Source organism: Prunus avium, chromosome 3 (assembly GCF_965620075.1).
Source record: "Prunus avium chromosome 3, drPruAviu1.hap1.1, whole genome shotgun sequence".
In the NCBI taxonomy this organism is placed as follows: Eukaryota; Viridiplantae; Streptophyta; class Magnoliopsida; order Rosales; family Rosaceae; genus Prunus; species Prunus avium.
Window position 1 is genome coordinate 35,965,091 of NC_142286.1, and position 13,019 is coordinate 35,978,109.

The 13,019-nt window shown below is 37.8% G+C and overlaps 2 protein-coding genes across 2 annotated transcripts; one reads left to right on the plus strand and one right to left on the minus strand.

Annotated features, from left to right (window-relative positions):
• Positions 1–88: 88 nt before the first annotated feature.
• LOC110758219 (Cytochrome c oxidase biogenesis protein Cmc1-like protein) lies at positions 89–1,953 on the minus strand. The gene is made up of 3 exons (XM_021960026.2): positions 1,765–1,953; positions 1,500–1,647; positions 89–394 (listed from the first exon to the last, which is right to left on the minus strand). The coding sequence occupies exons 1-3, from the start codon at positions 1,817–1,819 to the stop codon at positions 316–318; spliced, it is 282 nt and encodes a 93-aa protein (XP_021815718.1). The 5' UTR covers positions 1,820–1,953; the 3' UTR covers positions 89–315.
• A 1,159-nt stretch (positions 1,954–3,112) lies between these two features.
• LOC110758223 (14-3-3-like protein A) lies at positions 3,113–6,328 on the plus strand. Its single transcript, XM_088250186.1, has 5 exons — positions 3,113–3,269; positions 3,966–4,479; positions 4,575–4,697; positions 5,486–5,602; positions 6,056–6,328. Exons 2-5 carry the CDS (start codon positions 3,994–3,996, stop codon positions 6,116–6,118), a joined length of 789 nt encoding a protein of 262 aa, XP_088106312.1. The 5' UTR covers positions 3,113–3,269; positions 3,966–3,993; the 3' UTR covers positions 6,119–6,328.
• The last annotated feature ends 6,691 nt before the right edge of the window (positions 6,329–13,019 follow it).

Consider the following 13,019-nt stretch of genomic DNA (forward strand, 5'->3'; position numbering starts at 1 on the left):
AATTTTGCTAGTGTGTGTTTATATGTGTATTATAACTACATAATGCCAGTACTGGCCGGCAAAATTACTCGATGAAAATAGATCTGTATGAAATCTTTAGAAAATTCATAAGTTTCATTCGAAAATGCTTCATACACCACTCCTGTTCATTGGCTGAACCACAGAAGAAAACAAAATCATGCAACTTAAGAATTTGTGAAAATGTGAACCAAGTGATGATTAGCATATCCCCTTTGAATAAAAAAAATGTCGCCAGAATACGTGATAACAAAAAAATTCTACGACAATGCTCGGTTTCTGTTGAGAGGCATGAGCTCAGACTTTTGCAGACACTTTCCCATCTTGTTGAAGCATGTAGTCTCTCTTCATTTCCTCCAAGACGTCATCGTTAGTGCTGCAAAAATCAAAACAATGTGAGGATGCTTGCATATTCAATTATTAATCCTATAGGAAACAACATGTGTATATTTTCCTAAAGTCAACTCCAAATTCGTTCCTCTTACTCAAAGACTATAAGAAAGAGGTTGATGCAATAACAAGCAACAAAACAACATGCCCCACATCACTGCATTGACCATTCCTTCAGCTCTCTCTTCATGCTCTCTCAAGCAAATGCAAGAACAGATGGGATACTTTTCTTTTCTGTCCTACAACTAGAACATTTTCCTGTCTACCTACAATTGAGTGCCAAAATCTAACATTTAAAATGTAGGTTCAAACAGATTGCATAAGAAGTTGCCCTTGATGCCTCTACTGTTCCTATGGCTTGTGAACATTGCAATATTACGAAGCTAACCAGTTGAAAATTGGACTGAAAAACAATCCATGGAACACAGTGCCAAGCATTCTAATCTCACAAGGCCTCCAAAACACTCTGCAGTTTCCGTATTTCTGGTCCCTACAAACACTAGGAAAACCAAACGCAAACAGCCCAAAAACTAAATGTAATTACAAAGTTTAAAGAAAAATGATCAGAAATGAATAAGGCAGATGATGCCATATCTATCCAAACCACACAACTCAGCCCTAAGGCAGATAATGCCTTACGAACTCAAACACTGCCACCATCTTTGCAGTATCTCATGATCTAAATACCACTCTACCACCTCAACTGCCTCCCACTTATGTAAACTATGACTAATATGATACATTAGGTCCATTTCTAAAAAGCAAGTCAAGACTAAACCAACACATAACAGATAGAGAGCTAAATAATTTCTTGAGTTAATACCAAACTAGCAAGCATCACAAGAAGTCTCGATAAAATATGATCAATTTTGCAAGTCTGCTACTCTCGATCGAAAACGGCTGCAAGAGCAAATCAACATTTATACAGACCAGTTTAAACAACACTTCTGTTGCTAACATTTAACTATGTGAAATTTATAAGACCCTGTTTTAAAATCTACAAAAAAATTAAAATAAATTAATAATCTTTTCCATATTTGTTGTGAAAAATGAATGATCAGAGGGATATTAATAGACGAATTGGGGCTTACAATTGGTGAAGGCACTCGTTTAATTCCTTAGCTTGTTGCCGACACTGCCAAACCACAGAAATGGTTCTCCCATAAGAGCATTCCGCATACTTGGACGCCAAATCCTTGCATTCCTGCAACGCCTTCTGCTTCATTTTGCTCCGCAATGCTGTGGACCATTAATTTACAAACCAAATTACACAACTTTTGTAGCAAAAAATGAAAAACAAAAAAGAAAAATTATAGTTCTTGAGCCCTAGCGTTTGAGCTTTGAATACATATATACCTTCTTCTACCTTCTTTTTCACGTGATTCTCACGTGCTTCCTGTATGTATCCCATTCAGCACTCTCTCTCTCTCTCTCTCTCTCTCTCTCTGATTCTCTCAAGCTCTTTGGGTCTCAGCCACTGAAGACGATGGAACTCGCTGCCGAGGATCGAGTATTGTTTCACAGTAACAAGAGTGGCTGATTGCTCACCGCCGGGTGAAAATATTAAATGTCAAGGTCTAACAGCTAGGGCTTTGGGCTCCATATGGGCTTTTTCGAGCCCATATTCTCACTGAATATAGCCCAATTTTTATTTTATTTTTTGGATTAAAAAATAAGTAATGGCAGATTATTGATTTATTTATCTTAAAACTATGGCTTTTGAATGGAGCTTAAATACTAAGGTAAATATCATGTGATTTTTTTTTTCTTTTGATGAATGGTGCACTATGGGGTTTAATTATTTTATTGTTCAATCAATTGGAGTATAGTTCAAGTACAATTTATGTATATATGTGTTATTTTCACATGTCTAGACAAAGTGTTGAAATGGCACCTAACATGGGATCTACTAAGGTTTTATTTTAAATAAAAATAAATTGGATACCAACTAAGCTAAGGACACAATTTGTGGTGTGATTAGTCTTGGTCTAACTGACCTATGATTGATCCCTAACCTTTTCAAATTGTGGTTGATATAAGGCCATACCAACATGGTTACCTTCTTTTGGTGAAGCCCTTGTGATTTGCCTTTGATTTGTTTGCTTGACTACATCCTCATATTAATTGGTTGGCTTGATTTGACAACATCCTCATATTAAGTTAGAGCTCATGAGCTTGTGTCTTGGATTTGCTTGATCATAACATACTAAAGTAGGAAATAAGAGCCAATGCGGTGACAAAAGTGTAAAATTACAAATATAATAAGTATGAAGGGAAGACACAGATTAGATCAGTTAGTCAGAACAGTGTATTTATCTCTTTACACGAAAGTTCGAGGCCGTTTCCATAAGGCAAAACATTTATATTCGTCAAAAATGCGTATTTGACCTAATAAAGCAAGGCATTAAACTCACATTTCTTCTCCAAATGCCAATTATTGAACATTTGACTTAACTGGAAAGAAAAAGAAAAAAAAAACCGTCAGCAACAACACGTTAAACGGTGCGTGAATCTTGTTGCCCCGCATTAAAAAAGATTAAGAGTTTTGGACACCGTCATGTCCGTCCGTCAGGCCCACAAGACTCAACTTCACAACTCACAACGCACGCAGCAGCAATAATATCAACGACACGAGGACAATCAACGAAATGCAAGGTTAGGGATTGCGTTGACCGTCAACGCCAGCGTGGTCACTCCAAAACAAAGACTCCACGGAATCTCCGCCACCCACCACGTGTCTCGTTCCCATTGGACCTATCTCTCTCCCCTTCCTCGTCGCGACCATTTTTAAGCCCCCAACCGGATTCCTATCTTCCATTTTACGAGCTTAGATTAGATCTTCTTCCTTGTGGACCAGAAAGGTACGAAGCTACTTCTCTAGGGTTGGCTTAGGGTTCTTCTGATTTGATTTCAATTTTTATTTTTTCTTGTTGATCTACTGTGTTTATGATGACTGTTTGTCTGAGATCTAGGGTTACGATTTCTTTGTTCTTTTATTTGGGTGCTTATGGATGTATGTTTTGTGGTTGGATCTGGCTTGATTTAAGCTGTATATAGTTGGTTTGACCCAGGATCGATAAGATTCTAGTTATGGCTTGTTTGGTTTCTTCAATTTCAATATAAATGTGTTTTGAAAGAGAAATTTTTTATTAATTGGGGTTCAAAAAATAAAGCTTGGAAGTTCCTATTTCACTAAGTTGGGAGTGAGATTATTGCTGTATACTGATTTTGTGATAATAGAATTAGAATTCCTGATCTGTTTGGTTGCCACGAAATTCATGTAGGCCTGAAGTTAGCATTTAAATTTTTTTATTGTAGGTTTTGATGAAGTTATTATGTTTTTACCCAACTTTACATAATTGAACTATGGTATGAGTGTAAACTTCCACAGATCTGAGTAACCATTTGACAGTCTGATCCTCTCTTTCTAGTTTTGTATGTAACTAATATCATTTATGCTTTGATGTTTGGTTCTCTAGTGGATTATGTGATATGCTTGTCCTTGTGTATGCATGTAGATCATGCATTTAATTGACGTTTGTTGAATTAATACCCAGGTTTGATAATTATTTACACATAGCAAAGATGTCGCCAACTGATTCTTCACGTGAGGACAATGTGTACATGGCCAAGTTGGCCGAACAGGCTGAGCGCTATGAGGAAATGGTTGAATTTATGGAAAAAGTTGCAAAGACCGTTGATGTCGAGGAACTAACTGTGGAGGAAAGAAACCTCCTTTCTGTTGCCTATAAGAATGTGATTGGAGCTAGGAGAGCTTCGTGGAGAATCATTTCTTCCATTGAGCAGAAGGAGGAAAGCAGGGGTAATGAGGATCATGTTGCAATTATCAAGGAATATAGGAGCAAGATCGAGACCGAGCTGAGCAAGATCTGTGATGGTATCTTGAATCTTCTTGAGTCACACCTCATTCCATCTGCCTCATCTGCTGAGTCCAAGGTCTTCTATTTGAAGATGAAAGGTGATTACCACAGGTACCTTGCTGAATTTAAGACTGGAGGCGAGAGAAAGGAAGCAGCTGAGAGCACCTTGTTGGCTTACAAGTCTGCTCAGGTTGGTTTCAGCTTGCCATTCTGCCAGTTTCAGTTTTTAATTGTTTTGTCTGTTTTGTGGAGATCGTGAAGCTTATTTTGTGTTATTTGATGCAGGACATTGCCCTTGCTGAGCTGGCTCCAACCCACCCAATAAGGCTTGGGCTTGCACTTAACTTCTCAGTCTTTTACTATGAAATCCTTAACTCACCAGACCGTGCTTGCAATCTGGCAAAACAGGTTTATTTTCAAGGCTTTATACTTACTATTTATTTTCTGTTTTTCTGTTTCTGTGTATGATTGTTTACATGATTGCATCCTAGTCTCTGTAGTCTGGCCTAATTTTTTCAATGGTTGTTGATTACATAGGCGTTCAATATCCATCGTGTTTTTTTCTTTCTAGTTTACATGTTCCTTTATGAAAATTCTAGGTCCCAATGATGGATTTTTAGTGCAGCTGGCATTTGCTTGATCGATGAGAATTTTTTTTTCCTAAAGGCAATTGGTTGCAACTTTCTTTGAGAATGTTAGGTGGTCTATAAGTTTTGGAAAAGCCTTTGTTGTACTCTGCTTTTTCTGGTTATATCTCTTGAGAAATGCTGAATAGTTGTCCATTAAGCACTACAAGAAATGCTCTCTCACCCCCGAGAACACCGCCCATCAGATTTTTACCACTTTCAGAATAATGATTAATGTATTTGGACAAGAGTTGGCGTGTAGTGAATATACAATCTGGATGTGAACTTTTGAGACATGCTCTATTTTGTAATTTTACTACACAAATTAGCTATCATGTTCTATTTTGTATTTTGACATGCTCTATTATCTGTATGTGAATGCTATGCGTTATCTTACTTGAGGGGGGGTTGTTTAGCCATTCTGGAGTTCACCATATGAAGTTATATGTGTTTTACTTTCTAACATCAAGTTCTTAAATGAAATTGTCTTTACACTTTGGTAAGTGTTAAAATAATAGTCAGAATTGGTTGTTTAATGTATTCCTTTTTACCTTGTACTTCATTGCTCAGGCTTTCGATGAGGCTATTTCCGAGCTTGACACATTGGGTGAGGAATCATACAAGGACAGTACTTTGATCATGCAACTTCTCCGAGACAATCTGACACTCTGGACTTCCGATATCACGGTATCTCTCTCTCTCTCTCTCTCTCTCTCTCTCTCTCTCTCTCTCTCTTTGTATGCAGGTGCATAAATATGTACGAATGTTTATAATAGGATGTGTATGCATGTATTTACTGTAAACCCTTTGTTTGGCGCATTCATTTTTAAAATCCATCAAAGATTTTTCCTCTGCTAACGTGTCCGTGGATGGATCACTTGTTAGAGTCCTTAAAGTTTGCTGCTCACTGGATATGATTGGTGATAGTTCTTGCATTTACTCCAAAAAGGGAGAAAAGCAAGGGGACAATAAGATTGGGATGCATCACTATAATGATTCTCATCTACCTGTGATGCAACCAATCATTTCACTTTTGTATTCATGCAAAGCTGTCTGATGACCTCTTCTTTTTGTTAAGTTCCTCCATTAGTGTTGTTTATTTTGGTCGACTAAAATGTAATTGTTTATCCGGTATTTTAGGATGATGCTGGGGATGAAATCAAGGAAGCATCAAAGCGTGAATCAGCCGAAGCTCAGCAGTAACAAGGCTCTGTTTCATAGGATTTGTATTGTGTACCTTTATCTTGGGACCTTTGTAATAGATGCCATGTGGTTGTAGCAGAATTTCTCTATGAACTTGACGATCTTGAGTGCTGCTGCACTTAAAAGTTGAAATGTTCCAGCTTAGGGTTGGAGTATTCCAAGGGATCGCAAAATTGTTTTTCTTATAATTGGCGAGAAGAATTTGCTTCAGTGCTTTGCGTGCTGCGCTATATGATTTAGTGTTAAAAAGTAGTGGTTTCTAATGTTTCTTCTGATTTGCAATGTTGCGAAGATGTGATGCTTTGTATTTTTGCCTCTATTGGAGTGTGTTTTGGTGCGATAGGATTGTGCCAAAGCTAAATCCGTTTCACTTGACAATCATGTGCCGGCAAGTACTTCAAATTTGAAAAGGAAAAGAAACTCAAATAAATTGTATTTTCTTGGATTAAGGGGGGTATTTTTTCTTCTTTTCTTACTAGATTAAGAGGCCTCATGCCTAATTTGTTAGAGTTTAATTAACACAGTTAAGCTCCTTTCATCTCCAACAAAAAATGATTGTAAGCTGTAAGCCATTAAAAAAGAGGAGATTTACTACTTCATTCAGGTTATTCTCAAGTTTCTTTTCATATCAAATTTAAAAAGTTAAGGTTTACTACTCTATTCAGGTTTAGGATACAAAATTACGAGACAACTTTGTCCATTCGGAGATGAATATACGTTTCATAGTTGCATTATTAATACAAGAAAAACCGTGTCCGCAATAGTTTCATAGTTGTATTAGGTCAACAATAGGCCAAAAAATTATAGGATCTCTCTACTTCTTATAAAGAGGCATGGGTCAATGAAGTCTAGCTTAGTGGGAAATGGCCTTGACTTGAAGACCAGAAGTTTCATGTTCGAATCTCGTGACATCTTAATTGTGTGTGTGAGAGAAACTCCCCTCCCTTATAGTTTAGACTACTGCTTGTACTGAAAGAAGAAAAAAAAAAGGCATACATTCCAACTTTGAGAGATTGGAGGTTTATCGAGGAGGAAGATATCTACGTATCCATTCCAGACCTAGGAGGATGGAATATTGGTTGGAGTTGTTCTTAGATTTTTTGATATCACTAGTGGCCTGCATAATCGGTTTTATACTACCTCACTCATAATCAATCAAGAAAAGTCGCTTACCAACTACATTAGAAAGAAGGTTTCTTGTAACACGAGGGAGAAATGAGCTAGGATTACTGTTACAACGTTTGGAGTTATATTTCCATACTATGGCCTAACAAGAATGTTAGTATAAAAATTGTATTGATATTTCCTAGACTCTAGCATAGGTCGGGTATTAGTGTGTGAATATCTTTTACTTGAAGTTTTGGCGCAACACATTCAATCTCGGATTTTTGAAGTATGACTTGATTGATATGAGGAACTTGATTTCAGGTAAATCATGACATAATCATGCATTCATTATAGGATTCCTATCTGGAGTTATTTTCACTCAAGTACTTTTATGTTAGTCCTATTTTTAATAGGATTAGATTTTATATCTTGAGATTCTTTCCTAGTTGGGCCATATTTTAATTTAAGTTAAAATATTAATTTTTTCATCATCTTTGACTTGGGGAGCATGTTTTAATTAATACCCAATTGGTTTCATTGATTAATATTGTTTCCTTCTATAAACAATTGGTTGAAGTGAGTCATAAACTGATGAAATCAAATAGGAGTCTAGGTGTATCAAATCTAATCATGGCAAGATATTGATACATGACTGTGTGCACTTCTCTTGCAAAGAGGAGAACGGGTTCTGTATAAAATATTGTGTGCATCTCTTTTGCACACACAACTTTTACATATTTAGTATGAGCATCTAAATTTCTAAGAAAAGCTGATGTGCATATCTTTGAGATAAGCCATCAAGTGTTCCATATTTACTTAGTGATTTATCAAATACTTTCATCATTCATATTGCATTCATTTTCATGTTAGGTGACTCATACGGTTGAGGGCACCAAGATCGTGCTGGCGGTTTTCCTCCGGTGAGCTTGAAGTAATCGTGATCAGTATTGCGTTCAACATAAAGAGAGTCGAATGATCATCCCGTGACAGAAGTTGAGTTACGAAGAAGTCGGTAAACATTATCTAGACTGTGTCTCGGATAAGTGTGTGAGTACTTCTTGTAATCATCGTTCTATAGTGGATTTGTTTTAGACTGAGGAGTCCCATAGATTTTCCCAGAGGTGGGGTTTTACCACGTAAAATAATTATGTGTGTTCCTTTATTTTATGCTCTGCACGTTTCAAGATTGATAAGCCATATCAATCTTGCTATCGAAGTTTATTTTTAATTATTGATTATAATCTTAAATTGGTCTATTCACCCCCATCTAGGCTAGAAGGATGTGAAGAAATTTCGTTACATGAAAACTTGGTTCCCAAAAAGAGAATAGCAGCATGAGCAGATGGTCCAAACAAGTCCCGGTAGATATCATGCAATCGATTCTGCAACAACTCTCCATATCAGATTATGTACGACGCAAGGTAGAATATTGCTTTATAATCATCATAATAGAGGGCAAAGACGGCCACAAGTGCCAAAGAATCATGTTCATAATCATCATCCCATTTTTGTACAGAATATGATCATGGCCTCGTTGTTGCTCAAGAAGATCTTCTGGTTCACTTGCGAGGACGCAACAGGGCACAATAACTGTGAAGATGATGATTAAACTGATTAGAGAAACCCAGTTCTTGAAAACCAAGATGCAGCATTGGAACCATTGCATGCACATTCGACCACCATCATTATCATTATGTGCCTCTTCTTGTTCTGCTTCTTGCTCTGTCTCTTCCTGTGGCCCTTGACCAAGTAGGAGGCTTTGATAATAGATGGCAAACCAGGCCACAACTGCCAAAACTTTCTATTTTAGAACATTCTTCTTATAGGGTATAGCCAAGCGGCTATACCTTTGAAACCTTTGAAATATTCTACTTGTAGAGTTGCGACTGCATGTTTGAAATACTTGTATAGTATAGCTGCACGGCTACACCTTTGACATGGTACGTAGTTTATAAAAAATAAATATACACTTAGTATCTTTAGGTCAATAATTTTTTTTTTAATTTTTGTTTTTAGTAATTAAGTAATATCTTATCATTTTTTAGTTACTTTCAATTTTAATTATGTTTTAATTATTATTTCTTTAGTGAATAATTAGTATTTAATATTTTAATTAACTTCATAAATTATATTACTTAATAAATAGTAATTAATTAATTTTCTAATATTTAAATACTAATTATTCACTAACTAAATAATACTTAAAACAGAACTATTATTTAAAGTAAATAAAAAAGAGAAATTCATATTATGCTATTTAAAGGTCTAGCCGCACGGTTATACTTTTGAAACTTTCTATTTTAGAGGCGAGCCGCGCGGCTAAACTTTTGAAACTTTCTATTTAAAGCGTTTAGCCGGGCGGCTATACATTTGAAATATTCAACTTCTAGAGTATAGCCGCGAGGCTATAACGTTGAAATATTCTTCTTAAGGTATAGTCGTGCGGCTATACTTTTGACATTGTATGAAGTTTATAAAACATAAATATAAACTTAGTATCTTTAGGTCAATAATTTTTTATTTTTTATTTATAGTAATTAAGCAACATCTTATCATTTTTTAGTTACTTTCATTTGTAATTATGTTTTAATTATTATTTCTTTAGTGAATAATTAGTATTTAAGATGATCACCTAGAACTCATGCGTAATCTTGATCACCTCCCCGTCCATGCATGCTCATTGTCGTTTTCATTATCCTCTGTCCAACCCCTCTTGGTCATTCTGAGCTGCAACCTGTGCCGTGAAGTTCCCTGCATTATTACTCTCATCAGGGTTGTTGTTGTTGATACCAACATGTAAATCTTTTGCGCCATTAGCCTCATCGGGGTTGTTGTTGTTGATACCACTATGTAAATCTTCTGCATGTCCTCTTTGTTCTTGAACAAGTTGAATTTGATAATAAAGGGCAAAGACGGCCACAAGTGCCAAAAGAATCATGTTCATAATCATCATCCCATTCTTCTACAGAATACGATCATGGCCTCGTTGCTGCTCACGACGATCTTCTGGTTCACTTGCGAAGACGCAATGGGGCACAAGAACTATGAAGATGATGATCAAACTGATTGGAGAAACCCAGTTCTTGAAAACCCAGTTCTTGAAAACCCAGTTCTTGAAAACCCAGATGCAGTATTGGAACCATTGCATGCGCATTCAGCCACCACCATTATCATTATGCGCCTCTTCTTGTTCTACTTCTTGCTCTCTCTCTTCCTTTGGCGCTTCATCAAGCAAGATGCGTTGATAATAGACGGTAAACCAAGCCAAAACTTCCAAAGTAATCATCTTTGTGATGATTCTGATCATCATCCCATTCTTATACAGAATATGATCATGACCTCGTTGCTGCTCACGACGATCTTCTGGTTCACTTGCTAGGACACAACGGGGCACCACCAACACAAGAATTGTGATGATGATGATGATGATCAACCTTGTTGGGGAAACCCAGATGCAGTCTTGGAAGTGCATGCGCATTCGGCCACCACCATTATCATTATGTGCCTCTTCTTGTTCTGCTTCTTGCTCTCTCTCTTCCTCTGGCGCTTCATCAAGCAGGAGGCGTTGATAATAGATGGTAAACTAGGCCAAAATTTCCAAAGTAATCATCTTTGTGATGATTCTGATCATCATCCCATTCTTATACAGAATATGATCATGACGATCTTCTGGTTCACTTGCGAGGACACAACGGGGCACCACCAGCACAAGAACTGTGATGATGATGATGATGATCAACCTTGTTGGGGAAACCCATATGCAGTCTTGGAACCATTGCATGTGCATTTAGCCACCACCATTATCATTATGTGCCTCTTCTTGTTCTGCTTCTTGCTCTCTCTCTTCCTCTGGCGCTTCATCAAGCAAGAGGGGTTGATAATATATGGTAAACCAGGCCAAAACTGCCAAAGTAATCATCTTTGTGATGATTCTGATCATCATCCCATTCTTATACAAAATATGATCATGACCTCGTTGATGTTCATAACGATCTTCTGGTTCACTTGCGAGGACACAACAGGGCACCACCAGCACAAGAACTGTGATGATGATGATGATGATCAACCTTGTTGGGGAAACCCATATGCAGTATTGGAACCATTGCATGCGCATTCGGCCACCACCATTATCATTATGTGCCTCTTCTTGTTTTGCTTCTTACTCTCTCTCTCTTCCTCTGGCGCTTCATCAAGCAGGAGAGGTTGATTAAAGATGGTAAACAAAGCCAAAACTTCCAAAGTAATCATCTTTGTGATGATTCTGATCATCATCCCATTCTTATACATAATATGATCATGACCTCGTTGCTGCTCACGACGATCTTTTGGTTCACTTGCGAGGACACAACGGGGCACCACCAGCACAAGAACTGTGATGATGATGATGATGATGATGATGATGATCAACCTTGTTGGGGAAACCCATATGCAGTCTTGGAACCATTGCATGCGCATTCGGCCACCACCATTATCATTATGTGCCTCTTCTTACTCTGCTTCTTACTCTCTCTCTTCCTCTGGTGCTTCATCAAGCAGGAGGCGTTGATAATAGATGGTAAACTAGGCCAAAACTGCCAAAGTAATCATCTTTGTGATGATTATGATCATCATCCCATTCTTATACAAAATATGATCATGACCTCGTTGTTGCTCATAACGATCTTCTGGTTCACTTGCGAGGACACAACGGGGCACCACCAGCATAAGAACTGTGATGATGATGATGATGATGATCAACTTTGTTGGGGAAACTCAGTTCTTGAAAACCCATATGCAGTCTTGGAACCATTGCATGCGCATTCAGCCACCACCATTATCATTATGTGCCTCTTCTTGTTCTGCTTCTTGCTCTCTCTCTTCCTCTGGCGCTTCATCAAGCAAGAGGGGTTGATAATAGATGGTAAACCAGGCCAAAACTGCCAAAGTAATCATCTTTGTGATGATTCTGATCATCATTCCATTCTTATACAAAATATGATCATGACCTCGTTGATGTTCATAACGATCTTCTGGTTCACTTGCGAGGACACAACAGGGCACCACCAGCACAAGAACTGTGATGATGATGATGATGATCAACCTTGTTGGGGAAACCTAGTTCTTGAAAACCCAGACGCAGTATTGGAACCATTGCATGCACATTCGGCCACCACCATTATCATTTTGTGCCTCTTCTTGTTTTGCTTCTTACTCTCTCTCTCTTCCTCTGGCGCTTCATCAAGCAGGAGGCGTTGATAATAGATGGTAAACCAAGCCAAAACTTCCAAAGTAATCATCTTTGTGATGATTCTGATCATCATCCCATTCTTATACATAATATGATCATGACCTTGTTGCTGCTCACGACGATCTTTTGGTTCACTTACGAGGACACAACGGGGCACCACCAGCACAAGAACTGTGATGATGATGATGATGATGATGATCAACCTTGTTGGGGAAACCCATATGCAGTATTGGAACCATTGCATGCGCATTCGGCCACCACTATTATCATTATGTGCCTCTTCTTATTCTGCTTCTTACTCTCTCTCTTCCTCTGGCGCTTCATCAAGCAGGAGGCGTTGATAATAGATGGAAAACTAGGCCAAAACTGCCAAAGTAATCATCTTTGTGATGATTCTGATCATCATCCCATTCTTATACAAAATATGATCATGACCTCGTTGTTGCTCATAACGATCTTCTGGTTCACTTGCGAGGACACAACGGGGCACCACCAGCACAAGAATTGTGATGATGATGATGATGATGATGATCAACTTTGTTGGGGAAACCCAGTTCTTGAAAACCC